The 27572-nt window shown below is 42.3% G+C and overlaps 1 protein-coding gene across 1 annotated transcript in view; it reads right to left on the bottom strand.

The window, feature by feature from the left end:
- The window catches only part of MYO10 (myosin X), a 162180-nt gene that overhangs the window by 36173 nt on the left and 98435 nt on the right, over nucleotides 1-27572 (bottom strand). Inside the window, exons 12-19 of the mRNA XM_065052621.1 lie at nucleotides 27026-27172; nucleotides 26746-26846; nucleotides 26454-26520; nucleotides 24984-25076; nucleotides 24173-24241; nucleotides 23905-23987; nucleotides 22507-22615; nucleotides 19317-19397 (exon numbers count right to left, since the gene is read on the bottom strand). Of these exons, the coding sequence (XP_064908693.1) occupies nucleotides 19317-19397; nucleotides 22507-22615; nucleotides 23905-23987; nucleotides 24173-24241; nucleotides 24984-25076; nucleotides 26454-26520; nucleotides 26746-26846; nucleotides 27026-27172 (750 nt within the window). The remainder of the gene's footprint in view (nucleotides 1-19316; nucleotides 19398-22506; nucleotides 22616-23904; nucleotides 23988-24172; nucleotides 24242-24983; nucleotides 25077-26453; nucleotides 26521-26745; nucleotides 26847-27025; nucleotides 27173-27572) is intronic.

Below are 27572 nucleotides of genomic sequence, written 5' to 3'. Positions count from 1 at the left end.
TTTCATAGCACAACTTCTAATTTATCATTTCCTGAATCCAAAAGTCTCCACTGAATCTGCACCAGGCAGCACCGAAGCCAAGGCTTCAATGCGACCTGGAGTCTTTGCTGGCGAGACTCTGGCTCCTTAAGCTGCTAAATGCTTGCTCTGATCTGCTGTGACCTTCATAAAAGGCAAAGCTTCGGCCTGAAATCACAATTAGAAGCAGCCACTAGGACAGACATCTAACATCTATGTGTAATTTTCATGATAAAATAGTTCCTTAGATTACAGCCTGACTGAGGCTCTCAAAAAACACCATTCCTTTTCCCCGAACAGCAGAAATCCTTCTTCCTCCCTGAACTACTGGCTGCCTCAGAAAAGTACAGGGACAATAATGACAGATTACAGCAGCCTCACGGATTTTATGTAGGCAGAAAGAACTTCACTGAGAGATTGGGGGGAAAACAAAACAAAACAAAAACTACACACACGCACACAACCCAAACAACAACAACGAAACCCCCAGTCCCTTCTTTCTAGATATAGTTGTGAGAACTCAAGTAGGACTATGGCAGCTTTGCTACCGTGTCTTAAAAGTGTTGATTTTCCTGGCTTAGAAAAGTGTTTTGTGGATGTGAAAAAGTGGATATGAACATTTTTTATTTAAAAATAAATAACTTTTCTCAATGTCTTCGCTTTTAAAATCCGCTGTTTTACTCCTAAAATGAAGTCTTCGCAATTTTACTCTGGAGAAAAGCTGCAGAAATTAAAGTAGGTCAGTCTTCCCCTGCTTTAGAGTGGGTTTTGAACTTTTTTCACATCCTAATGTGTACTTGTATTTCTTCAGAAACAGGGGGGCCTTATTAAGCCAGACCTTTCTGAACAGTCCCCATGGTCTTCTGATCTCAGTCACCAGCTCCACAAGTCAAAACCAACGCCAGGCTTTCCTCCCAGACAAATCTGAAAACTGTGAGTAAATTAACTTCTAATATGTAATTTAGGTGAACTGATGGAAAATTTCCGTATGCCCAATATTCGCCTTTTTTAAACCACATTACACTCAGCGATTCTTATCCAACCTTCCTACCCCAACAAACCAGTTCATCCCCTGCTCTTCTAGCCATCATCTCTTCAGTCGCTTGCACCGTAAAATTTGGTGGCATCGGCTCTTTCAACAGAATTTCAACCTCAGGATTGCTGTGCTTACAGCACAAGGAGCATCGGAACCTGTGTGTGTCCTGCCCAAGGACCAGGAGCATCAGGTCCCACTGACGTGAGAGCACATGTATTTCAAGGAAAAAAACCATTTCCAGTCTTCTCCAGCATGCAGCTAGCTGTAACTGGAACAGGTTCAGGTCGAAACACTGAAAAGTTTGATGCCTGCTTTGTCTGTGAAGACATGCCCTTACTGTCCCAGAGTATTTGTGTCCACAGACAAATATCATAAAGAGTACAGGGGAATGAAACCAAAGAATGTGGTACTTCTACTGTATGGCACTGGCAAGTTAAGGAATATTTGGATAAACCTGTAATAACAGTAAGTGTTTTGCATGTCTGAAGTTTTCCTGTCTTTTATCCACACATCCACCTGCAAAACCCATAAAAAGCCTTTAAAAATTACTAACACTGCTGGAAGTAACTTGCTAAAAAAAGAGCATGGGTCCGCTGCAACACCACTTGTGCCTCAAAAAATTCTGCTGCAAACTCCAGGCCGGATTTCACTGCAAACTCAGCAATGATAAGCTGTCGCTTTTATACAATCTCTACAGGTCTGAACGTGAAAGTACTGCATTTACCAGCAGCAAGCATTTACACAATTAGCTGCTCTTCTCTTCAACTCCTACTACTGCATCTGACCTGGGTGACTCATCTTCCAGCCCCGAGTGTTTCAGATAAGAGATAGACTTCAAAATTAGCCACTCTCATGCCGCAGGTGAGAGCTGCCCACGTTAAAATAATAGTGTATAGAAAGGAACACTGTAATTTTAGCATTCTTCCACTGTACCCAAACAGTCAAAGGAGGAGATTCAGTGCATGAATGTGAAAATGCTTTTGCTTTTATATTCAGCCTGTCGCCCAGCTTACTTTACAAGCAAGGGCATCTCAGGGGTATTTTTAAGACAGCAGCCCAGTTAAGAGTTATGAAGGAGTACATTACCACACTGACCATTTGCACTAATGTCTAAAGATTTCAGCTAAGTCAAGACATCACTGATTTAGGTCCATCTACAAAGATGCTATTTCAGGTCCTGTTTGTTTAGATATAATGAAGATAAGAGCTGGAATTAGCTTCACTGTTGGAGAAAAGATGCTCAAATGAATCTGAGAGGCTTGCTGCCATTTCACGCTTCCATTGACAACGATCAATGACAAACTCACAAACTTGGAGCTACTTAAAACTACTTTTTATTAGTCACTGTGCTCTTGCATTTCAGAGATATCTTCTTTTTGTTTGGTTTGTATGGACCAAATGCTACTCCTGAGTAAACACACAGCAGCTTCTTTGCAAAACTTTCTTCCTAAGGGTGTGCAGAATTTGTTCTAAAGGAAGACAGATCTTGTCCACCTCTCCTATATCAGCCCACTCCCTCAAAATGACAATGTAATTTCTTACACAGTGGTTAAAAAATCACAGAATAGGAGTGGATTTTTAGAGGCACAGGCTTAAACACCAGAGATATTTATGTTTTCTAAGTGCATGTTCAGAGCTATCTATGTGATTGCCTAAGTTTCAGTGAGCCCTTGCTGCTTGAATACATTATTCAGAAAGGCCATTGAAATGCACAGAAAGTCTCAGGGGCTGTTTGTCCCAGAGCAGCAACTGCAGGACCAGCCAAGTGAGACAGACAATTAAGAGCATTTGGGAAAAGAGGGATTTAAGGTTTGAAGCCGCTCCGGCAGGGTCTCAGTGCACTGACAGAAGGTGCAACTCGCAGCACGGTGGCCCCAGCTGGAACTTTTCGTGGACCCTCCTTCTCCACCTGTGAGTGATCTGTTGCCGTTTCATCTGAGGTCATCCTCACTAAAGCCTCCAGTCCCTGCAGACTAAACCCCAATCTGGCCTCATTCTCCCCACATTGTGACCAGTCAACAGGCTTCTCCTGAAGAAAATCAATCAGGCTGCCTGGTAGCCCCAGACATACCATGAAGAAACATGCTGTGAGGTATTAATTACAAGGACAGCTGTCCTTCCTTGCCCACCCCATGTCACAACAGCCAGTGTTACCACTGTTCATTACAATGGTCAAGACAACCACTGCACACACGGCTTCGTGTCTGCTGAGGCTGCACACAAACCAAATGCATATGGTGAAATCCTCACCCTCCATGTCAGTGGTGACTCCAAATAACTTACACAGACTGAGACACCAACCCTCTCTCTCCCTCTCTTTTTTTTTTGTTTTAATCAATTTTTCCACCATACTTTTACTCCTCCATGCCAGATCACCACATTTTCACAAATCCACGCCCTACAAGTTTCTTTGTTATTTGACAGTTTATCATCAAGCTGGGCATATAAGTACATTTCTACACTTAAAAGCAGTAAATCCTGTTTCAGGATGGTTCCTCTAACATGATTTCTTCAGATAATGGTGTCTACTATCAAGCATTTATTCCTAAAAGATATGAAGCTTCATTAGGAAATAGATAATCAGGATGAAAATGCTTAAGAGAACCTCTTACTAAGACGAATGTCATCTTGCACGACCAAAGTCTGATGTAGCTGTACAACCTTTTCTGGTAACAATCCATGTAAGAATCCAGTCCTGTGTTCTTCTAATACCTAGCGTAGTGTTACTACAAGTAATCTCACACTTGAAGATATGAAAACCTCCATGTAGCTAGTTCTCACTGAAATGCTAACACAATATCACTTCAGCAGGATATCCTGAAATCATACTGCAGATAACTTTGATCCACATAATCGTAACTCTCCTTGCCTTCCCTGGGCGACAAGAGACTGAGCAACCCTTTTCCAGACTGCAGCTGCACATGGGGTGGGAGAGAATACACGGATATTGCCTCCTCTCCCCTTTTGCAGGGAAGTAGAAATGAGGAGGTGGAAACAGCTTGGAAGAAGCTCACTTCCAGCCAGAAGAGCTTGTGATGCACAGGTGGAGAGAGCGAACATTGCGCTCCACAAAGGGACAAGAGACATCAATTCATGAAGCACAAGGAGAGGAGAAGAGGAATCTAAACCCAAACCTCACAGTATTCTCTGTTTCAGTCCTGGGCACCCACCTGCTGCTTCTCTTGATCTAGTTACACTCTGTTCCTTTAGGACTGTGTGTCTGAATGCCATTAGTATTGATACTTTTCTGTTTTGGGGCATTGCTTTAAAGAGAATACTAAAAATTCTCTGTTGTTTCAGAAGCCAGTTTAAATCACTAAAAAGCATAAAAATCAGAGCCAAGACACATTCAAACCAGAAGGCACACCTTTTTTTTCACTGAGCGTATTCATTGGAAGAGCTTACCTATGGTGGGGGGACGATTTAAAGCCACCAGACACTTCAAAGCAAACATGGGACGTTCTCCTCCTTTCAGCAGGTGTTAATGGTTTCCTCACGGTCTGCCACGCAGTGGGTTAGACCAAAAGATGTAACTAGTTCCCCATCACCACTCCAGTTGTGGAAAAAATACTGGTTTTATTTATTTGAAGAAACTTAGTGCTCACTATTGGGTCTCCCAAAGACTGACTCCGTATCAGAGAGAGGAACAAGACACACAGCTTGACGCAGACAGTGCAATCCAGAACTGAGCCTCTCACATGCAAGCTTTGGCAGGACCCAAGTTCATTATTATGCAAGTATTTAGTGGTCCAGCAAGGGAAATTTGGCTGAGATGTTACTGTGGTTAACTGTCTACGAAGACACAGGCTGCGGCACTGCGGACTAGCTTAAATGAAGTCATTACAAAGCCTTCACACATTCACCACAAAAAAATAAAAAACCCCTTCTGCATTATCAGCTCCAATTGTTAAAAACAAGAAAAGCCCTGCAACAATAAGTAATGACACCTCTGAAAACTATAAGGCTTAAAAATAATAAAAAAATTTGAGCTGTCTTTAACTGACTTAAGTGTGGAACGTACATGTTTGTTGTATGGCCGCAAGGGCCAGCAATTTCCTAGCTAAAAATCAAAACCAGATTCAAAAAGTTAGCACTTGGTTGCACCTTTTTTTTCCATATTGAGGCCACAAGCAGTTGTTTCTTCTCCAATGCATTTTGTCCCTACACACGGTTCATTCCCTCAGTGGCCCATAAAAAACGCCTACAAAGCACAAGGCTGACGTAACGCACAGACTCGCTGCTCGGTGCTTTCTCAAGCAAGGAAACGTTCCAGTGCAACTCCTACACTGAAAAAAAACTAGGTGGTTTTATAAAATTATCTCCTAAGAAGCCCTTTCTTCTCTCTTTCCTGTATTGAGCCTTTTGTTTGAAACCTGTATTAAGAAATCAGCCAGGCTCAAATCACAGCCAATATCAGACATGCGTAAAGGAGGAACACCACAAAATATTCAGCCGGAGAGCTGTGGGTTGCTAGGACACTGGAGGTCGGGCAGCACTGAAAGGGCAGATTATTCCCACCCCAGCACAGGGCTCCATTCACTGCTGGGTTCTGTCTCTGGGCTGCTGCCTGCATGGGCACCACGAACCGGCCCTCCCAGAGCAGCCTCGCTGCCCGGCCCCCCAGGCCCCTGCACGGAGCGGCTGGCATACGCCCCTCTGCACCAAAAATGCCCATGCGTGGTCCTTGCTGTTCTGCATCAGTACGGAGGGCTCACTTCAACCTGGAGGGCTGCCTGAGAGATGTACTGCAGCAGAGCTGCAGCGCGTGGTCTGGAAATCTGCTTTAAGTTTTAAAAGTATGAGGGAACCCCTAACACTGCAGTGAGTAAACTTTCTAAGTCTAGAGAGGGAAATTCAAGTTTAAAGAAGGTGATGGGGATCCTTGTGATCAGCACGGACATCTGCCTGGCTGGCAGCAAAAGTTGCGTGATGGCCCAGATAAATGACCCAGCTTAATCCCATGTAATCAGCATGTTAATTACACCTACATTGTATATCTCAGCACATCTCAGATAGCGTCCGTCTAACTTTGCCATTTTTCTTAGAATTTGCTCCGTTGAGCTGCTGCTCTTAGAATCATAGAATCATTTTGGTTGGATGAGACCCTCAGGATCATCGAGTCCAGCCATAACCTAACTATGGCACTAAACCATGTCCCTAAGAACTTTGTCTAAATGTCTTTTAAACACCTCCAGGGATGGTGACTCTGCCACTTCCCTGGGCAGCCTGTTCCACTGCTTCACGAACCTTTCCGTGAAGAAATTTTTCCTAATATCCAATCTGAACCTCCCCTGGTGCAACTTGAGGCAATTTCCTCTCATCCTATCACTTGCTACTTGGGAGAAGAGACCAACACCCTCCATGCTACAACCTCCTTTCAGGTAGTTGTAGACAGCAATAATGTCTCCCCTCAGCCTCCTGTTCTCCAGGCTGAACAGCCCAATTGTACCCCTACACACTTCCACAGTATAAATTCAGGACTGGCCTTGCAGATCTGCAAGCGACTAAACAAGGGGGTATCAAGATGAGCGGAACGTGTATGTGTGTGTGTTTGCAGGGAAGGGACAGAAAATGAAGGTAGTTGTTTGTTCTTGTGTACATTAATTTCACAGAAAATGGCAACAAATATGTTCTCCTTGGACTGCTTTGTTATAACACAACAGTCTCGGTCCACCCCCCCATTAGCCGTTGGAATGTCTCCTGCTCAAGTTCTTTGATGTTTCTGAGAACCAAACCAAACTCAAATTAGGTATTTCAGATAATTCTGAAATTTCCATCCTAAACCAAAGAAAAAAAAAACAACACCTTGACTGATTCCTTCATATATTACATGAACATGAGATGAAGGAGCTCTGCAGATCACAGGTACCTGTGCTGCCACAGAGGCCACGCTGAAGGCACAGGTGAGTCAACATCACCTTGGCTAGAACAGCAAGTAGCTCCTGTGCTTCCTGCAAGCATTGCTAATAATTGCACTTGGCAGAGCAAAAAACCGTGGTGATCTCATTGCTATAGATTATATATTGGCAATCATTAACACTTGCAATGAATGTCATAATATATTTTTCCCTCACAAAAAAAAAATGCATGAACTACTTCTTTGTTCCAACCCCTATACATCTGGGAAATAAGACTTAACGACAGAGCAAATTAACTTTATTAGCATGGTGCAGAGTTACCCAGAATGGATGGCAAGAAACCTCCCTTAACACCAATATGGTTATCAGACTACTAACTGATCTAACTACACACATGTATACAGAGAGAAAAAAAAAGAATTATAACAGATGGCAAAATTACATCAAAACTGAACTACTTTAACATTAAATCACCCTCTGAGTGATTTGAGATGGCACTGTTCATCTCCACAAAGCCTGCAGAATTTAGAGACAGGGACGCTGGTCAATGGGTTCTTTGTTTCTCCAAGACAAGTTCCACATTTTCTTAGTTATTTGAAGCACACATTGTTGAATCTTATCTATTTTTAAGATGATCCTGTGAAGAAAATGTCTGCCTTTACAGAACTCCATGGGTTTACAATCTGCTGCTTCACATTTAAATAAGAACATGGCTCTCTGTGCCCCAGAAGTGGATTTTTTTCTGTCTCTCTTCCAAATTTCCTAATCACGGTGAAAACACACCATTAAGATTGGTTAGATGCATCTTCACTACTGACATCCCAGCACTACATTCTCCTGTGACCAGCCAGCAGTGTGGACCCCATGCCACTGCAGTACTTACTGCATGTGACAATTCTTCCCTCCTCCTCCGCAGAGGCAACTTGTGGCTTTAGGCTGGGTACACAACTGCAAGACAGCTGCACATTTGCCTCGCTCCTCTTCAAACCTGTGTGACAACAGGCATCGTGGCCCCAGGTACTCTGTTATGTGCCGGCCAGCACATCCAAAGCAGCATAAAAGCAGTAATAACTTAAGTCAAGCATTTAGATGTGTGCTTAGAGCTCATTAAGGCCAATGAGACGTATGTCCTATAAGGACACGGCTGATTTGAGTTGTGCTAGGTTGTACAGGTCTGTGGTCACATGGAAATGGCAATTCTGGATGGCTGAACAGCCATTTCTCCCTTAAGAAATCCATAGGCTGGCTTAAAGGTACAACAAAACATAACCCTTAATGTTTGAGTCAGAAAGAGACACTGAAGGTATAAGCAACTTTCCTAAACGCTGCTTTGTTTGCTGTACAAATTGTTTACTTATGTTAAAAACTTCTGTGAAGCCAATTTAAGTGCTAAACCGCTTTAAACAAAAATTGTCATTTCTTCCTTTGAAATACTAGTTGATTAATGAGTCTGGACACTATTTCTTTTTGGCTAAATATGCACAAGTGGCTGGCAAGCTGCAGATGGGCATACTCATTCTTTTCTGGGGCAGCCATTCAAACAAGAAAGCCAGTATCACAGAGGATTTGGTATTTACCTGGCTTTCTGAAAGCAAATGTCTTCTCTCGACCCATCTACTTTATGTCTGCTTGACTGTTAAAAGTTTTGAGGGCCCCAAAAGCCCCAACTTACCACATACTTAATGTTGAACATTTCTAGATCTACAGAGAGAAGTTCCAAAACCATCACCATCTCCTCATGTAAACACTGGAAATCTAACACAGTACTTTGAGTTTGGTGACAAACTTGCCTTTTCTACACTAAACATTGTGCAATGCTCACAGGTGTGTGCAACGATCCAAGTGTCCCAAATGATTTTCCATGGTGCAATGGGCTTCTTGGCTCACCAGCCACTTCACGGACTGGAAGAGGGCTCACCCTGCACTTAGGACTGAGCAACACCACTAATACTATCCACTAATAATGTCCTGAAGAGTTGTGGTGCTACCACCTCCCCAGCAAAGCTCCCATGAATGGCAGCAGCTGCCCAGCTCCCTGTTGCTTGAACAGGGAGTGTACATCAGGAACATGGAGGAGACAAATCAACCACAGCAACCTCAAACCTCATCGTGCAACAGCCAAAACCTTCCTGTAGTCTAGGCTGACCACCATCGCACAGCTACGCCCCCGCTTGATGTCCCAAAACATGGACCTTACAGCTACTACTTTCCACTCCATACAACTAAAGCACAACCTCGCTTCTGTTCACAGAATCACAGAATGTCAGAGATTGGAAGAGACCTCAAAAGATCATCTAGTCCAATCCCCCTGCCAGAGCAGGAACACCTAGATGAGGTTACACAGGAATGTGTCCAGGTGGGTTTTGAATGTCTCCAGAGAAGGAGACTCCACAACCCCCCTGGGCAGCCTGTTCCAGGGTTCTGTCACCCTCACTGTGAAGAAATTTCTTCTCAAATTTAAGTGGAATCTCCTGTGTTCCAGTTTGAACCCATTGCCCCTTGTCCTACCATTGGTTGTCACCGAGAAGAGCCTGGCTCCATCCTGATGACACTCACCCTTTATGTATTTCTAAACATTAATAAGGTCACCCCTCAGTCTCCTCCAAACTACAGACACCCAGCTTCCTCCCATTAATTCTAATGACAGTGTTAGGAATGGACCTGCCTTGCTTCTTAGGCTTGTAAACTACACCAACAGAAACAGCAAATTCTGAGTGTAAGTTCGAGAACAAAGATAAGATGCTTTGATGTTCTTCCAGTAAGCACTTCATGTTTAAAGTTTCATCTAACAAGGTGACTACAAATGTTCTGAAATGTACTCAGTCCTTACAAATTTATCACAGTGAGGTTTTCCCCCCCAAAGTCTTTGCTTCTTTGCCACATCCTGTGTCTCAATTTAGAAAAGCCACACTATATATATATATATGTACACATAAACAGATACAACTAAAGAGAAAAAAGTTTAGCAACTGACCCAAGTCTACTCTTAAACAACATCACCTTCTGCTTGGGTTTTGTGTTCTGAGGGCAGCTCTGATAAAGATCTGTGAACAGCTGGCACAGTACTATAAATTTCATATAATTCCTATCAGCCATCAAGCTGTATTGGAAAGAATAAGTGCTGTTATGCTTCCATTTACATTACAGGTTGTAAACACATTTTTCTCAAGTAAGCCAACAAATGACAAACAGAACAAAGCTTATCTTTTTTGATACTAAGTAGTTTTAGCAAAAGAAATTCTGAATACCTACAATTGATGTTTCACACGACAAAAAACCCCTACATTTTGACCAACCTCCACTGTGACCACCTGGGGTTTAAAAGGACACATCTCAACATCAGTGAGAGAAGAGCAACTGCAAGTTACAAGAGCCCCCTTTCCCAGTCCCATAGGCACTTTATCAGATCATACTTCCTCCATCTAGATTTGCAAGGCAAATCCTCCATTTGCTCTTCTTGAGACCAGAATAAAACTCCCATAGACGTCAGTGATGCAGGATCAAACCCATTCCCTCCATAACAGGTTTTCTCAAGCAATTTTAACCTAATTTTCTACCCTGTGGCTGAATACTAATGTTTGCAGAGGCAAGCTCTTTAAGTGGGAAAGCAAGGCGAAAAATGCAGATCCCAGAAGCAAAGCCAATCAGCAGTGAAGAACAGAGCTATTTTACCTGCTGGGTTGGGGGGTTGTTCATCAGGGGTGGAACGGGGGAGTTGATACAGCAAACAAAGTCCAAATATACTGCTGTTATGCTATTGTTTCCATTACTACTGCAATTAATTCTTTTTTCAGGCATATTCTGTTTCCTGAATTTCTCTGGCAAAAGAATTACTGTCTCAAATGTGCCCCATCAAGTTTCTCCAGTAAAACTATAACATTAATTTAGACTTCTGGGTTCTGCAGATCTCTTGCTGGACTCCCCCCACCCCTAAAGTGACCCCGCAGCGTCACTTTCTTACCATGTAATCAAAGCAAAACTACAGCCGTGCCTTATGCCTTAATAAATTACAGGAATACTACCGTCCTGAACTTTACAAAGCTGGTTTTCCCGAATCTATGCCACAGGTCGCCAAACAACAGAAAAGATCTTTCTCCAGAAAGCAGCACATCACTACAACACACATCTTCCCCCTCTGCACACACAGCTCTACTACGGCTGACTTCTTCGCCGCTCTGTGAACAATCACCCCTTTAACTTTCAAACAGAGTGTGATATATTAAAGCAGACTATTTGGCAGCAAAGCTCTTCTGGCTTTCGAAAATACGATTAGACCAGTAAATTTAGTCTTTTTTTCATAAACTTGATTCTGCATGCATTTACCCTCTGGAAAAGAAAACACAAGCCCAGAAACATTTTGTTCAGCCAAACTCCAGACACTTTCTTTTCTCTTTCTGCAAGTCCAGTGCACCTCTAAGTATGCAAGATTAAAATTATAAAAAAGCTTGCGTGAGTTAAACCCCTTACCTTTTAAGGCTTTTTCACCCGTCAGTGTTCGCCCATCGTGAAAAACTGAATCTTTAGCAGCTGCAGCTACGCACACACACACAGACATGCACAGAATGGGGCTTTCTTCAGCTCACTGGTATTTCAAGTCTTTCATGTGATATCTTTGGCTGTACTTGCTTAATTCATTCCTGCTGCTACTCAAAGGAAGTCAAGCCTGGCGAGGGCTGGCTCTACAGCAATCGCTGCAGATATTCCTGACGAACAGGACATGAGGGCTAATCTCACCTTATAGGCATCAAGAATGTAAATATATTTCACAGCCAACAAATTCCTAAACCTTAAGAGATAAAAAGTACAAAATGCCCTAAGGCACAGTTTAGCAAGGAAGTTATGAAGGTTAAAGTTTTTGCTAGCGAACAATACTCTGTACCCCAGCGATGCTTTTGGGGCTCTAAGGAGGGCTATTTATCATGGACTGTGCATATGCCCTTGGTGTAGTTACCATGAGAACACAGCAAACAGGATTTGAATGTAAATTGCCATCTAGAGATGTGGGGGGATTTTTTTTTGTTGTTGTAGTTAAAAAAGAAAGCTTCCAAAGCTTGATGAAGTACACACTTTTTCTGTGCATACATTTGCATGACAATGCTCGCAATTCAAATACTTGGTAGAGTGCACAAGAGGGAAGAAAAGCCAAGTTCTCTGCTCAGTATTTGTAAAAAGCAACTACTTCAGACTTGAGATCAGTAGTTGCAGATCCACAAATATCCATCCATGTCTCACAATCATTTATGAAGAAATTCATAAAACAAAAAATCCACCAGGTGGCACAAAATGCAGAATTATTGCAGTTCCTGAAGTCAGACGGAGGGGGTAAGACCCTCAGACTGATCAATTGCTGCAGCAGTTAAAATTCTTCCCACTTCTAAATATTACACTTACCTATTCAGAAAGAATTACTTACACAGCAGGCAAGCGTTACACTTGGAAAAACACCTCACCCCCAGCCATTTTCATTTTCCCCAGAATTGTTCTGGCACTTTGTCGTTCAGGACACCTCCTCCCAAGTCCCTACTGAAGCAGCATTTCCTCCCCGCGCGTTCCCCCCACCACGCTCTGTGACCCAAAACCGACTCCCGCCACTCGTGGACAGAGTCCTACCAAAGTCCTACCAGAGTCTTTCCAGGAAATCCAGCAACTGTGCACGTACGTGCTGCAAAACATGCAAAAATCTGTTTGCTTGCGCTGCCTGGAGCTTGATGCAACCTTCACAGCACAGCGCCTGCTCCCTCCCTGGCAGCACCCCATCCCAGCTCTTTTTTCCCAATTTTAAACTCCTTACACGATGGTCTCTTAAAGACAAACTCTAACACTCTTAGCAAAGGCATGCCTAGTCAGCCCTGCTTAGTAAACAACAAACCTTGATGAAGAAGAAGGACATGCTTGTCTGGGTGATTGCCTGGAGAGAGGAATGACCTACTTCAGCCCAGCAAACAGCGACGCTCTGAGATGGGGACAAAGGGACAACCCAGTGGCTCCCGGGCAGCACAACCACACGCTGCACTGCCGAAGTGATGGGAGCGATCCTTCGGAGGGGAGACAGCAGGCAGGCACTGCCTGTGCAGCACAGAACTCCTTGCAGGAATCGTCTTGTTCCTTCAGCCCAGGATTCAGATCCACATTGCCGGCACATCACTGCTGGTGCTTCGCAACTAGGAGCAACTGCTGTCCTCACACCCACTTTCCTTATCATTTTTACCTGAGGAGTCTTCTAGTGCCTGACCTAATTACTCAAGTGATGTGCCAGAAGATGATGCAGCTGAGACATACTCCACAAGTCTTGATTTGAAGCTATGTAATTCAGCAAAACCCAAGGCAACAAGATCCAGGTAGCTGAAATAAGTGGTGTTGGCCGGGCATGATGCCATATCTTATGACTGTGCCTTCCTGATTACGAACAATAAAGCCTTACGAGCTAGTTAAAGGGCTGAGGATAAATAGTCTGTATTTGGCCCCGTGCACTTGTTGGCCTGCGAGACTGGGTGAACATGCTGTGTTTTTGGGAAATGGTTGCTCTCCTCCCAAAGGATGAGCCTGAACAGCAGCTCCCTGAGCCTGGCCCAGGCTGTCCTGGCAAGCCCGACCTGCGCTCAGAACCTGTGGCTCTGCTTCCTCCAGAAGCAATGGCAGCAGTAATGGGCAGCCAGAAAGCTGCCTTAAAACACATATTACTGAGAACACCTGAGATTAAAGAGAGACTGTTAAAATAGGTGGTAAGGATCTTTAAGACATGAGCTGCTTATACAGATGTAAATTAATACTACTAGACCTTAACTTTCTACAGGTAGTAACGCACATGCCCAGTAGCTGCATCACAACCATATAATCTATTCCCTTCACTTTTGAAGTAGGACAGAGTAGCTATTAACGTGATGATCAGGCTTTCTATTCCCTTTTTCTTATGGATAGAGAGCCAAGTTTACCCTATGATCTGCTAGCTCCCAGCATCAGAGAACCAGCTCCACTGCAGAAGGGCTACCCCTAGGCTCTGCAATTGCATGAGGAAACCATAAAGACACCTCAATTTAGGGCCTAACACTTTTTAGCTTTTAACTGCTGGGCTCAGCATCTTTAAAAACCCACAAAGGTATCTGATCCCCAGTAAGGAGACCCAGAGTCTGCTGAGTGACTGAGGCTGGTGTATAAAGCACATGCGTGGTACACAACCGCAGTGGGATGTGCACAGAAGTTTGAAGCTGGACCACTTTGTTAAGGACAATTTTTTTAAATAAAGACTTCGAAAAAGTAAAGTTTTATCTAGATGCTTAGCAACCTTGTGCTGAAGGTATAGTACAATATCCTCAAAGTTCAGAGCCTCCCTCTCTGCGTCTTTCAAAGTTTTATATCAGTGCTGTTCTCAATGTAGCGGCATCAGACTTGCACTGTCCTTATCCGTATTTCCACAAAAAAATGGCTCTACAAGGTAAACTCAGTAATTTATGCAGTCTCAATATGACAATATTGCAATTCCAGCTTGACAACCAGTTCACACAGTGCATTCACTGAACTTGTACCTGCTCCACACCCTGCACACAATCACCCTCGCAGATGGAGACAAGCTGGTCTCTCATTGTCTCTTTGTACCGCGTTCCTGAGCTGTACCTCTAACTGGTATTTAGGTTGGTATCATGCTATACTTACATTTGTAATGATTCAGAGCTATTTTAAGAGTACAAGTTTAATTCAGACGCCAAGTGAAATATGTTTGCATCTTATTTTGTACTAGGGGACATACTGCTTCCTATTCCAGGGTGTCTCAAGGCTATTAATGACCTATACCTCAAAGTATACTGCAGGTGCCAATAGCCATACCTTGATCCCTTTAAATGGCTCTGTCCCCAGAAGTGATGTTAGCAATCTTATTGCCTTGATAGTAATTTTCCCAGAACAAATATGGAGCATGATAGGACTCCTAAGCAGCAGTAAACCCCACAGAATTTATTACAGACCTTTTTCTACCAGTCTTCCTTTGAATTGCAAAGTTATGACCAGTTTCACTTTTTCTGTAGCTCCCTGTAACCTCTACCCTGCAGTAGGTTTACAATACAGGTTTAATTTTGTATAATTTATTTACCTTGCCTAATTAAAATAATAGAAAAAAAAACAACAACAACAACTGAAGAGAAACAGAATTGCCCCTTCAGAGCTCCCAAGCTTCAGAGAAGGTGGCTTTTGTCTTACCACTGGCAAGATCATCACTGCAACAGAGAAATGAGACAGGCAATAAATGAGCAGGCAGGGAGCTGAGTAAAGACCCTGCAATGCTGTTCAGGTGGCACACACCAACACAGGTTTAAAAAAAGGAAAAACAACAAAAAAACAGCAATCAACAACAACAACAACAGAACACAAAAAACAAAAGTGAAATTACTGTCTATATCAAACATTCTGTGCCAAGTCTAATGAAGCCAGGATTTTGCCTGTCAGGACCAAACTGGACTTAGAGACGTAACCAAAGAGAAGTGGATGCACTTACGTATGTGCAGGAGAGAACAACCACATCTGAACCTGCTGAAGTCTCAAGGACAGGCAATTACAACTGAGGTTTTAAGAGACCAGCACAGATGCTGACGCTGGAGGTGGGGGTCACTCGCAACGAATACACCGATATTATGTCACGTACTATGACCATGCCAATATATTTTCTGAAGAAAAATCCTAAACGGAGAAGGGAACTGGAGAAGGCACTTGAGCAGATCTGCCTGAGGCCGGCTCCTTCTGGCCAACAGGAAATTTTTTGCTTCTGAAGTAGCTTGCATTCAAAGTTCAGATTTTAAATTTACCCTGAACTGTCTCCTGAGCAGCTGGGCAACTTCATCAGTAGCAGCAAGCTGGAAGAAACATTCAGCTGACAGCTGTAGCAATGGTTGTAGCTTGGTTTAAAAAGACACTCGTGGTTTGGTTTTGGTTTTGTGTGTGTGTGTGGTGGTGGTGTTGGTTTTGGTTGGTTTTGCTTGTTTTAATTTAAGATGCACAAAAAGGATAGATGGAGACCAGAAAAGGCAAGGTTGCAGGGAGAAATCATTCTCAGACAGAACAGGAGGCAAGAAAAGAAACATGAGTCCAAGAAACAGGGAAAGATGTGTCAAAGTTCAACAGGATGAAATGATATGTAGTTGTGCAAGCTGCACTGAAGATAAGTGGAGTTGAGGAGAAAGACCCTTCATTAGCAGAAAATACTCATTAAGCATACGAAGTGGAAAAGTTTCCACGTTATGGCTAGTTCAGAACAGACTGGAAACTGGGAAAACAGATACACTGATTGTTTGGGGGTCTCAAAAACATTAATGGGTCCTCTGTTCTTCTGCCTGCTCACTGAAATGGCTTGTGGCAAAAGGTCACGTACTCTGTGCGCTCCCTTTAGGAAACTGCACTAATGAGTGCAGATGCTGTTTGACATGTAAATGCTCAGTGGTTTACTTCATATACTGAATTGTTTTTGCTTGCCACTGTAACAAATTTAGAATTAAGCTTTTGATCAATTAAAAAAATCAAATAATTGCAGTAAATTATCACATCTCTTATCCAACATGAATACACTTTAATGTCTAGAAGAGTAAAGGAAGTACTGTCTGCTGCATGTTCTGCTTTTCAAAGGCTTCAATTTGTCCTCCCTCTGCTCAACATCATTCACCTACAGAATTCAAACATATTTCCAGACTAAAACAGCTCTCAAGCACCACCGCCTCCTCCTCTCCAAAGTTACAGAGGATGCTCACCAATAGGTGTGTCACCTATTCGTACCCAACCCAATGAGCAACAAGTAGCTTGAAAGGCTCCTGATAACACAACTTCTGCTCTCCCCTTGCCGAGTCTCTCTGGTTCAGCTCTCCTTTAACAACACGTATTTCAAAACCATAACTAAAAAACCCATTTATTTCACATCATTTGCTATTTGGCAAGCGCTGCTTAAGTACTTTTTGAAGAGTGATGTTTTATCACTCCACATTACCATCACTGAAGAGTAAAAATGATGGATGGCAAACACAGAGGAAAAGAGTCAGTGAAGATTTTTACTTTCTTTCAACCGCAGTTTCTCCTTTTCAGCGGCTCATCTGAATGTTTCAAGCAGTTACGTTTCTGACCAGCCCTGCAGAGTGAGTCACGTATGCGCTAATCCCTGGTAGTCCATGCACAGCTCACACGTCTCTGAGCGGTGCTGGTTCAGAGCTATGCAAACTGACTCACCTTATTTTGCTTCGTGTAACCGAAAAGAAGTAACAAGTTGTATGACACTATAAACTATGAAATGTTTAACGTGATGTGCATCCACAGAATCAAGCTGAGCTACAGAGGAGCCAAATACTATTCATGTGCCTGCTTCTGTACCTGCACCATTGCAGAAGGAGCAACACCAACAATGTCACAAGGCTGGCACTAAAAACCACTGCGCCTGTGAGACATGAGAGGAACCGGAGGCAGTGCACAGCGGACAAAACTTGAAACAGTGAAAGCCAAAAATGCATTTTGAGAACACATGCCTGGGTGAAGAATGCCATCAACAAGCGCAATGTATGACTTCCCTTCTCATTTTCCATTGAGTCTTCCACTGAATCAGCTACAGCGGGTAAACTGTGTGACCCTTTTCTCTAGTCTCGTTCTTCAAATAGGATTTCTTATTTGGTAAAGCCATTGAATCAAGTTAAATTTGCAATAAAATTAAAGCAAATGGAGAACAAGGACAAACTTTTTTGTGTAAGATTTCAGGGAAATTTTATACGTACTTTGAAAGGGACTGTCTACAGGGATTTTCCAATCTGTTCCTGCATGCACTCCTGCAAATTAGATGCGGTTTCCTGAGACTGAGGCTGTCTCAAGCTCCTTCTGTTTGTACAGCTGCTAATTCTGTGAGAACTTTGTTTTAATGATAGTAAAATATATGTGCAGATACAGTAGCATATGCCAAATTTCTCAGACATGGAGTATTCTAGTGGGAAAAAGACTGGTAGAGCAACAAGGAACATGGGAGTGGGAACTCGGTGGTTTCCTTGCTATGGAAATGCAACAAGCACCTGGTTCTTGCATCAACCACGGCAAATCCTTGTGAATTTGGTACTGTGGAGATGAGCCTTACTTGGATGCAAAAGGACAAATAAAGAAAACACATGAGTTACGGAGATTCTTCTTACACTCCGGCGGCAGCAGGTGGGCTTTATAAGGGTCATGGGGTCTCCAGGCAGAAACAGGAGCAGGGAAGAAAACAAGCCTTTCAAAACTGCCCGCCCTGAGTGCTGAGGGGCTTTGCTGCACACACGGGCTCACAGACCCCGGCTGCTGTCACCCATGGGGCTTTGGCTACCTGGTGGCTGCAAACCTCAGAGCACCAGCCACTTCAGCAGGCAGAGAGCAGGTCTTACTCACTTCCAGGCTGTTCCCTCTTGCTATGGTGCCCACAATCTGCACATTATTTGACACACCACAAGTAACAGTGCAAAAGCAGACCGAATAGTTAGCAACTGAAAACATGTAAACCCAAGGACGTACCATCCAGAGAACACAAAAACCTGCAATGCAATCCGCCTGGTTTGATGTGTTAGTGTCCTGATTAACCAGATATCCCAGAAAAATGTAACACGTAAAATTGGATTTATATCAAAGTCACCTATTTGTAAGTTGCCATGTGAAAATCATAAACCAGATTTCTTAGCACCTCTGCCTGTTGCATTTTTGACATAAGCAGACCACACCTGAATAACGGTCTATAAAGCCAAAGACAGATGCATAAAACCCCAGAATATCAGTACCAGGCTAACAATACTAATTCCAGCAATTACTATATGATTACTGCTTCATTTCTAGCAAGCCCTCCAACATATGTAAAGTCTTGACATCGACTTTCATTATCTATGACTCAAAAGATAAATTGCTACAGTAACCCTTAGTTTCCAGGTCTCTTTTAACAACATAGTTCTGTAGCAGAACAAAACAGCCAGCATGAAGACACCTAGAGCTGTACATAAACTGAAAGATTAAGAGTGCGATGAGAGTCATTCATTCAGACCAGCTTTTCTATATGCAACACCATTCGCTGCCTCTAGTGATTTAAAACAAACTTCACAGTTTTGACATTTTCCTCCTACAAAGGTTCCAACAGAGTTGTCAACTGTGCAGTGCAGCCTTCTACCTTCCTTTCATAACCACCCTTAGAGCCAGTCATTTCTCGGGGTTGTGAGCAATGACTATTAAAAAGGTGCCCAAAGACATGGCTCACCTTTTAAAAAAAAAAACAAAATAAAAATCAAAAGCCTTTCCCAGCGCCTTCACCCTGCAAAGCCTTTTACAAAGTCAGTGAAGAATGCTACCCTCTGCATCACACAGCTGTAAATAACCAGACAAGGCAGCGGAAGGTTAGGCCTGAGATGTACAGAAAAGACAGGTGTGATTTTAAATCTTACCTTCTGCACGTTGGGCTTGATGCACCGAACAAAGAATGGATTTGAAGAACTCAGCGTTGCCATTAAAGAATGAAGCGATTCCTAAAACACAGGTAGAAAGGAGACAGCACTTCACCAGCCGACTTTTGATACAAGCAACATACCCCAGAAAAGCTCCTGCAGCTCAGCACTGCAGGCAACATCTAACTGCAGCACCTAGTGGTGCACACCAGAAATTACTGTAGGTTGTAAGCTCTTGCTTTTGAGGATACAGAATCACCAACAGGCATGTTCCTTTCTTCCACCGGCCCTTCTGACCAAAGCTTTCATCATTGTTTTACAGCGAATAAGATATACAGATCGATATGAGGAAAGCTGCCTGTAAGGAAACACCAAATTGGAAAGCTGCTGTTTCAGGGATCTTTTGAATGAGTGCTTAAGACTTAGGATACACATTCCCAAATCTCTAAACTCAAGCAAGTCAAAAGGAAAGTTAAGGGGTCTAAGGCGAAACTGAAGTACCCACAAAAACAGATTTCCTCCTTTTATTTCAATCACCGCATACCCACTCATTTTCCATTTTCCCTGCCATCAGCAGCATTTTGTGCACAGGGAGTTCACCTTTCTTGTGAGGTCTCAACCTTTCTTGCTAAAAGGACACTATTCATAATAAATGTAAGTCAACAAGAGGGTAGAAAAAATGTTAACGATTTCAGAAAAAGAGTTACTTCGGAATACAGTAGCATTTTATCAATACTGGATTTTAAAACACACATGGCTGCCGAAATTCACAAAAATTGAGTAAAGCATAGAGTGGTAAAGAAAACACATCTTACTGAAAGACAATTCCAACAGCATTAAGCAGACAGTTTCACAGTTATTTCATGTGACAGTAAATTGCCTTTAACGATACAAAGTGAGATTATAAGGTTCAGTATAAAAAAATACTTAGAAAAACCTCATATTTTTTTTCTGAGTTTCAAATCTCTGAGTGACCCAATACACATTAGTCTATCAGTTGTTTGAACCTCAACTGGGAGATGAAAATCACAAAAACCCCTCAGTCCTTTTATGATTATTACTTTAATTACACATCCACCCCTTTCCCTCCTGAGCCGTCATTCCATATCTTATTCCAACTTGCCTCATTTTCTATCATTAAGTATGAGAAACCATTTTAAACTGAAGTCTTGCTCCAAAGAGCCCAGAAAGCTAGCAATGATGACGTTTCACCCCTCTAAGGTGGCACGGGGTGCCAGGCAGCGGAGAGAATACAGAGCAGGCTGCCAAGAAGACAGAAAACTCACTTCTTAAAAGCAGCAACACTGTGTCCTACCATATATTTTGGAGCGAAACTGCCAATAGCAGCCTGTTGCAACAAATTCTTGCTTTAATAGGCAAACCAAGGGCTTTCTTGATGATTAAACACTAAGTGATAAAGGCAAGAGGCAGAGCTGTGGCTGTGCACAGGAGCTGGTACACAGCAAAAGGAGCAAACGGTGAAGTGAGTGGGAACATAAAACAATAGTTCTGCGGTTTGTTTGCCTTTGCCAGTCTACATAGCAAACATTAAACATCCAGAATGTACAAAGACAAATATTTTCACCTAGAAACAAATACTTGCAGTTTCAAAAAGTAAAGGTTTCATCCGTATTAAACCTGTGTGAACTTACAATATTTACGGGCAACCAAGCCAGTTCTCAGACTTTTAACAACACAGTCTGCTACCTAGAGAGACTGCCAAGTTGGTCAGTCTAAACAAAAATGATTTAATCTGTTTTCACATTCATCTGTGCTACAGACAGCCCGATTCTACACAGTGCTGCATGCCTTTAAGTCACTGTCAGGTGACGAGCTAATCTGAAGTTTGTCCTGCTTTAAGCAATAGGCTGAAGCAGATGGTGCCCGAGCTCAGCTATCCTCACCCCCAGGCCCGCATTAGGCAGGCTGTCAAATGAAAAGAAGAGTTAACCAACCTATCATGAGAATAAAACTGTGAAGGTAAAGTTCTTATCTTCAGTTGAAACAAGATGGACTAAACCCTGGAAGGCTTTGAAACATGGAAAAAACCACTCAACCTAATTCTTTGGGAACAGGATGATGTGAAGGTCAACCTCTCGTAAAGCAGTTTGGCTGGTTAACGGCCAGTTACTGCAGCTTCAGATAAGGGGCAACAATGTTCTGATTTCATGTTTTACCATGTTTTACATTGCCCAGGGGCTCTGACCAAGACTAAAAGGAACTCTGTGTTACGTTCTACCTTGCCAAGTGCATGCAAAAATATGATCAATTTTTATATAGTAATATCTTAAAGATCTACTTTGCACAGGTACAAATGACTAAGTGGAAATAGTACCTTCTGCCGCCCCAGAGAGCTAGCAAATAATACCACCACCGCATCACAAGTGGGCATTGCCCGAGATGAGCAACGGTAGCACTGAGCAAGCTGTCCAGGAAATATAACATTAGTGTTTTTTAAGAAAAGACACGGTGTGTGTTCCAGCACACACGCCCTGCTATTCTGTCCAACAGCCTGCAATAGTCTGTTAGGAGAAAATCTGCCCTCAAGGGGTTTGAGTCTGCTCCCTTTTTAAGTAAAAGTGAATGAACAGCACAAATGTATATTAATTCAAACAAAATGAAAGACAACTAATCCAGACTTGTACTTACACAATTTAGAGAAGGTTTTGTGCCAATCTTTCTGTTTTACATAATTTGCAGATAGACTTTATGCTAGATTTCAATTTGATGCCATTTTTGATGGTAGGGCTATAAAGCCTCATAAAAAGGTGTTTAATGAAAATGCTTTCTAAACTTCAATCTAAAAAGGCAACACCTTAATGAGGTATTTATTCAGTACTTATTCTTCTTAGCAGACAGCACTGCTGTAAGGCTTTGTGCCACTTTGTGGTTGGTTTTAGATTAGAAAGAAAAACCGGGAGTACGGTGACCCACTTCACAGATGAGCTTTAAAATAAGGACAAATAAGCAAGTGGAAAGCAACGGGAGTTTTGTGCAGGTGGCGTGATGCAAAGGTTAGTTTCTGCTTGAAGCTATCGTCAATCAGTTGATTAGTAAGTGCATTTTCACAGAAGAGACAGCAACGTTTTAATGCTGAAGTTTTGCCTGCTTTAATCTGCAACTGTTCTTTACTGAACAGGGTTTATCAATAACTGATTAGCTACACAGCAGAGACAACACATTAACTAACCTTGAACTGGAGACTGACAGTGGGTTTTCGGTGCTTGCTTCCACATTTAAGAGTGTCTTGATTGTTGCGACTTGAGACATGTTCAAACAGATCATAGATGAAATCAAGACTGAAATGGGAAGGAAAAAAAAAAACAATCTCTGAAGTATATCTTAACAGACTACAAGGTTTACCACTATAGAATGCAAAGAAATCACTGCACCTTGAAAAGAAGCTCCTCCATGGAAAAAAAAAAAAGCTTAATGATTTTCTCCACAATTTTTAATAAACTATAGGTTTTGCCTTTGAAGAATTTATGCAAAGGAATAAAAAAACCCAAACCAAAATAAGGCAAAACAAAACAAACAGGTTCTGTCCTCTCCCCTGCCACCACATCAGCAGGGAAAAGAAGTGTGAAGTTCCTCCATCCACTCAACCAAAACTCCAGCTGATTGTAATGGGAACTATACCTGGACAACGACTAAAAAACCAGACTTCCCGTTTGTTTGGGGCCATTAATACAAAATAACCACCCACAAGAGCCTCACTTTCAGATACCAGCAGAGTATGCTGCACTATCAGTCTGCTATCCTCCTCTTACCACTCTACAGAAATGCAGATCTTTTAACTTCATTGGAGTTGCTCCAGACAGACGTTGGTGCAAGAGCAAAACCAGGCCCAGCAGCTCTAGCTCATTTATTACTTTTACCTACATACCTGAATTGACAGATGTTATGTCAGATACATCATGAAACCAGAACAAACAACACACAGAGGGAAACGCTTATTCAAGTTTGCCCCGCACAGAAGGGCTTAAGAGATTAACAAGCAAGCAACTCCCACAGCGAGGCAGGATGGGTGACACCCAGGCTTAGCTCTGTCCTCCTCTGTCACCTCGCTGTGTGTCCTGAAGTCTCAACCGTACACCTACAGAAAGGGATGTGGCACCGCTCCAGCTCACAGAGCACCCACCACAGCAGAATGACAGGAGGCATGCAGGTACCAAAGACATCCAAGCTCAGACTTTCTGTCACATAAATCTTGAAAGAAATTCTCCCTTTTAAGCAATTACTATACGGGAATTTGCACTGTAGTAGGTCTCTGACACTAAGCTTTCACCCAAATCAGGGAAAGCCAGGAATACAAGCAAAATCAGGCTGTGTGTAAAGCAAAAAAAACCCATGCATGCACACTGCCTATGAGTAGCAAGTGAGCTCTCTAGCAACCCCCTGGACTGAACAGGGATGAATTACTGCACCATGTGGGAAAACACAACTTAGTGAGAACCGATTTCAGTCAGATGTGCTTACAGGTACCTCTGATCCTTTCAACTCTGTCAAGGTCTGATGCTATGCAACATCTAATGTATTCAAACTCTGGCAGATATGACACCCCTAAATGAAAATTGCAGAAACATACCTGCTTTCACGTAACAAGTTGAGGAGATCGTCTCTGAAAGTATCTCTGTTCTTCTCCAAGATCCCCCTGACATCATACTGGACCTAACAGGAAACAGAGCTGGTTCAAACAACAAGCCAAGTAATCGGGCACCTCTCACAACAGCGGTGCTGTAAAAAGCACTGAGGGACCAGAGCACTTTAGTTAATTTTCAGCAGCCTCAGGGTAAAATTAAGCTAATGAAAACTCTGCTTGGAGTAATTTCAGCAAATAAAGAAAAGAAAATTACCTCCCCAGCATAGTGCTTCACTCCAAAGTTGTGAACGGCAACTCTTGGTTTTACGTAAAACGGATTGTTCTAAGTGGACGGGAAAGGAAAGAGAAAAATATTTTGGGGGGGTCAGGGTGTGGAATGATATAAAGGATCACATTATCCTCTCAACGCAGATCTAAACAAACCCTTGTCTTCCAGTGAATTCCATGAAAGATTAGTGCTCCGAAAGCAAACAACCAACTTATAACAATAATAGGATTTGTTAGTCTGGGCTGCTTCAAATGCAGTAATAACAGATTTATAGTATCTAAAAAGGCATTATGCTAATCCTGAACCCATCTGGCAGAACCATCTATTAAAGATACTTTGAAAAAGAAGGCTCTGTCTTAAACTGGCAGTTACGAAGATTGGTAGACATACGCTCGTATCCCAGAAATTCTCAAAAATAATTCTAGGATCACAAATAAAGGTAACACTAATCCAGATGGAGGAAACAGCAACCTTTTGGTAAATTACATCAAGATGAATACTTCATTAAATCAAAGGAAACTGAAGATCTACCTAATTTGTGTTACTGCAGGTTGTCAGAGCTCTCAGAGCAGAACTTGGCTTATTCACCAATATGAAAATCTTTAACTGGACAGTAACAAGGGTGCGTTCTTCCAGGTAGCCAACTCAGCCTTGACAGCAAATGACATGGATTGCCACAGAAGTAGGATCACATCCAAAACATCCTCTACACTTATGCACCCATATATTTGAGCCATAATTTTCTACAGAAGACCCTCCGTATTTGCATAGAATACATGAGCAAAACATCACGTACAGCATGCTGGGTATTCAACTTCTCCAGCAAGGTGGAGTCAGTAGCTTGAGGAAAATGGCTCTCTTCATTGATGAGCGCCAAGAGGCCCAGTTTCTACAACAGCAAGAACAGGCAGAAGATGAATTAGTGCACAGATGGACACAGACCTTGTCCCCAGTTTGAAAAACCTACAAAGTTCTTGAAATTATCATGTGCAGAGAGGCACAAAACCAGCCGTACATGACTAAAAGCCCACTCTCACAGAGGACTGCAATCCTGTTTTTCTGGTAACACTCCTTTTGAAACGTACAGCATATGATACACGGGCAAAATATGATATACGGGCAAAATAAAGAAAAAAAAGCTACTGGAAGAAGCAACAGTTCTCCTGATGGAGTTTTTAGCTGCATACAATGAGATTGCTCCAGAATATATAACTCCAGCCTCCAAGATCTCCAGCGAGATCTCCCTTAAATCTGAGGAGTTTGTGTAAACAGCCTTTCAAAAATTTTTCTTCCATGAAATTGTCTACTTACTTGTTGAATCAATGCAAACTTTTAGCACCCAGAGGCATACCAAAAGACACACAGTTTAACTCCACACTGCATGAAACAAAACCTCCCTTAGCTTTGCATATGCCTCTGTGTAATCTCCTTTGATGTTCCCTGCTTCTCATACCAGAGGAGGCTGCAAACAAAGCAAGCTACCCCGCAGTCAATGAATGTGTCCAGCATGCTTCAGGTTGATACAGCCCCTCAGAAAAACACAGTTCTCCAGGTGCACATTTTCATAAGCCGCTTCCCACTGGCACAGAGCAGCTCCCGACAAACCCCAGCGCCCTGACAGCCGTCACGTCCCGGCAGCTGGATCCCCTGCCCGCTGCCCTGAGCTTCTGCCATCGCCTGAACTCCGGCGGCCACGCTCCCTGCTGCGGAGATAAACTCACGCTACTGTACAAGCTGGCAGAAGTGAACACAGATGGAAAAATATATCTCTTCGGTTTTGTCATCCAGCCAGAGTTATCAGTTCTAGGTGGTGAAATTAGACCTCATCTGCCTGTCACCGCTAACGATCCTACCAAAAACTCTGCAGAAACTTCATGCTCTTTGGCATCTTTCCTTAGTACAAATAAGAGGACAAACAAAATTATAGATGAAGCAAAAATCAGCAGGCAACAAATGAGGATTACTCGCATCCCACAAAAAGACATCACAGGAGCAAGAGACTGTCATTTTTTCTGCTTCCTCTTTCTATTCTTATTAATCATCTCCAAATATTGCTTTTGTATACTGTTAAAAGTTAAAACAATGAAAGACGTGTATATTGAGCTTACAATATAATGTAGAACATGTCCATACATGAAAGAGATGTGACTGAAAGATCACTACTTAAACATGAAAGAGTTACCATTCTCTTCATGTGTTCTTTGTGTTGGCGAGTGTTTTAAGAATAAAAACTAGAAATAGGTACTGGTATCAAATTCTTTATTACCTTTTCAATAAGATCCAAGCACTCTCCATTGTCTGTCCAGTCAATATCCTCCCAAACTAGTCCTTCCCTAAAAAACAGAAGGAGGGCCTTTTCATTCACAAGTACAAGGAAAATATTTTAAATAGAGAAATAGGAAGATTTTTGTTGGAAAATACAGCAATATCAGCTTGCTTTTAAAAAATGCACAGCCCCAGACTAGATTTTCGAAGAAAGCAAAGGTAGCTGATAACCCAGATTTCAAGTGAACACTGACATTTTAAAAATTCTTTCACATTTCACCTGTACCTCTTACCTGCTGTATTCTAGTTGCTCCAAGGAAAATATGTGCTTGTTGAAATACTCCTGAAGCTTTTCATTTGCATAGTTAATATTGAACTGCTCAAAACGGTTTACCTGAAGAGACAAGAATTTTTGAAAAATGCACAGACTCCAAATATTCTACTTTGCAAACAAGGAACTGCTTTAAGTTGCAACATGTTTAATTATCAAGTTCCAGAGAAGATGACAAAGATATGTAGAATGATGAAGCATAAGTATCACACAATCCATCTGCACAAAGTTTTGAAACTTACCTCAAAGTTTTCAAATCCAAATATGTCCAAAATTCCAATGGACTTGAAGTCTTCCTTGCTTCTGATTCTGCTGTTGATTTTCTTGATGACCCAAGCAAAACACTGAGAATAAAGTGCCATAGCCATAGAATCTCTGCTGTCTATTGCCTGCATTAACGAAAGAACACACAACACATCAGTCACCCCTGTAACTGAGAATTTACCGCTTTGCCGGTCAGTGTCCCTTGCACAGCATAAAGCAAGGTATAATGCAAGCCGGTCTGTGTTACTATGTACCTTTACAGCAATTGTATTAACAGTTACAGAGAGTCCTGATTTAAACATCAACAGTGTATGTTACAACAGATGTACACCTACACAGCTTTAAAATTATATTTTAACACTAAAGCACTCAAAAAATAGGAAATTATAGACTTACGGTGCAGAAGAAGAAAAGAGAGGCTAGGAAATAACACCTTAATTTAGACCTTTCTAGAGGCAAGCATAATGTTATGTATACCTTTTTCTAATCCCCTTCTTGTAAATAATAAAGTTATTTTGCTTTCAA

This window comes from Columba livia, chromosome 2 (genome assembly GCF_036013475.1).
Source record: "Columba livia isolate bColLiv1 breed racing homer chromosome 2, bColLiv1.pat.W.v2, whole genome shotgun sequence".
Lineage (NCBI taxonomy): Eukaryota > Metazoa > Chordata > Aves > Columbiformes > Columbidae > Columba > Columba livia.
The sequence above is the reverse complement of the archived record's forward strand: the minus strand, read 5'-3'. Positions and strand labels throughout refer to the sequence as shown.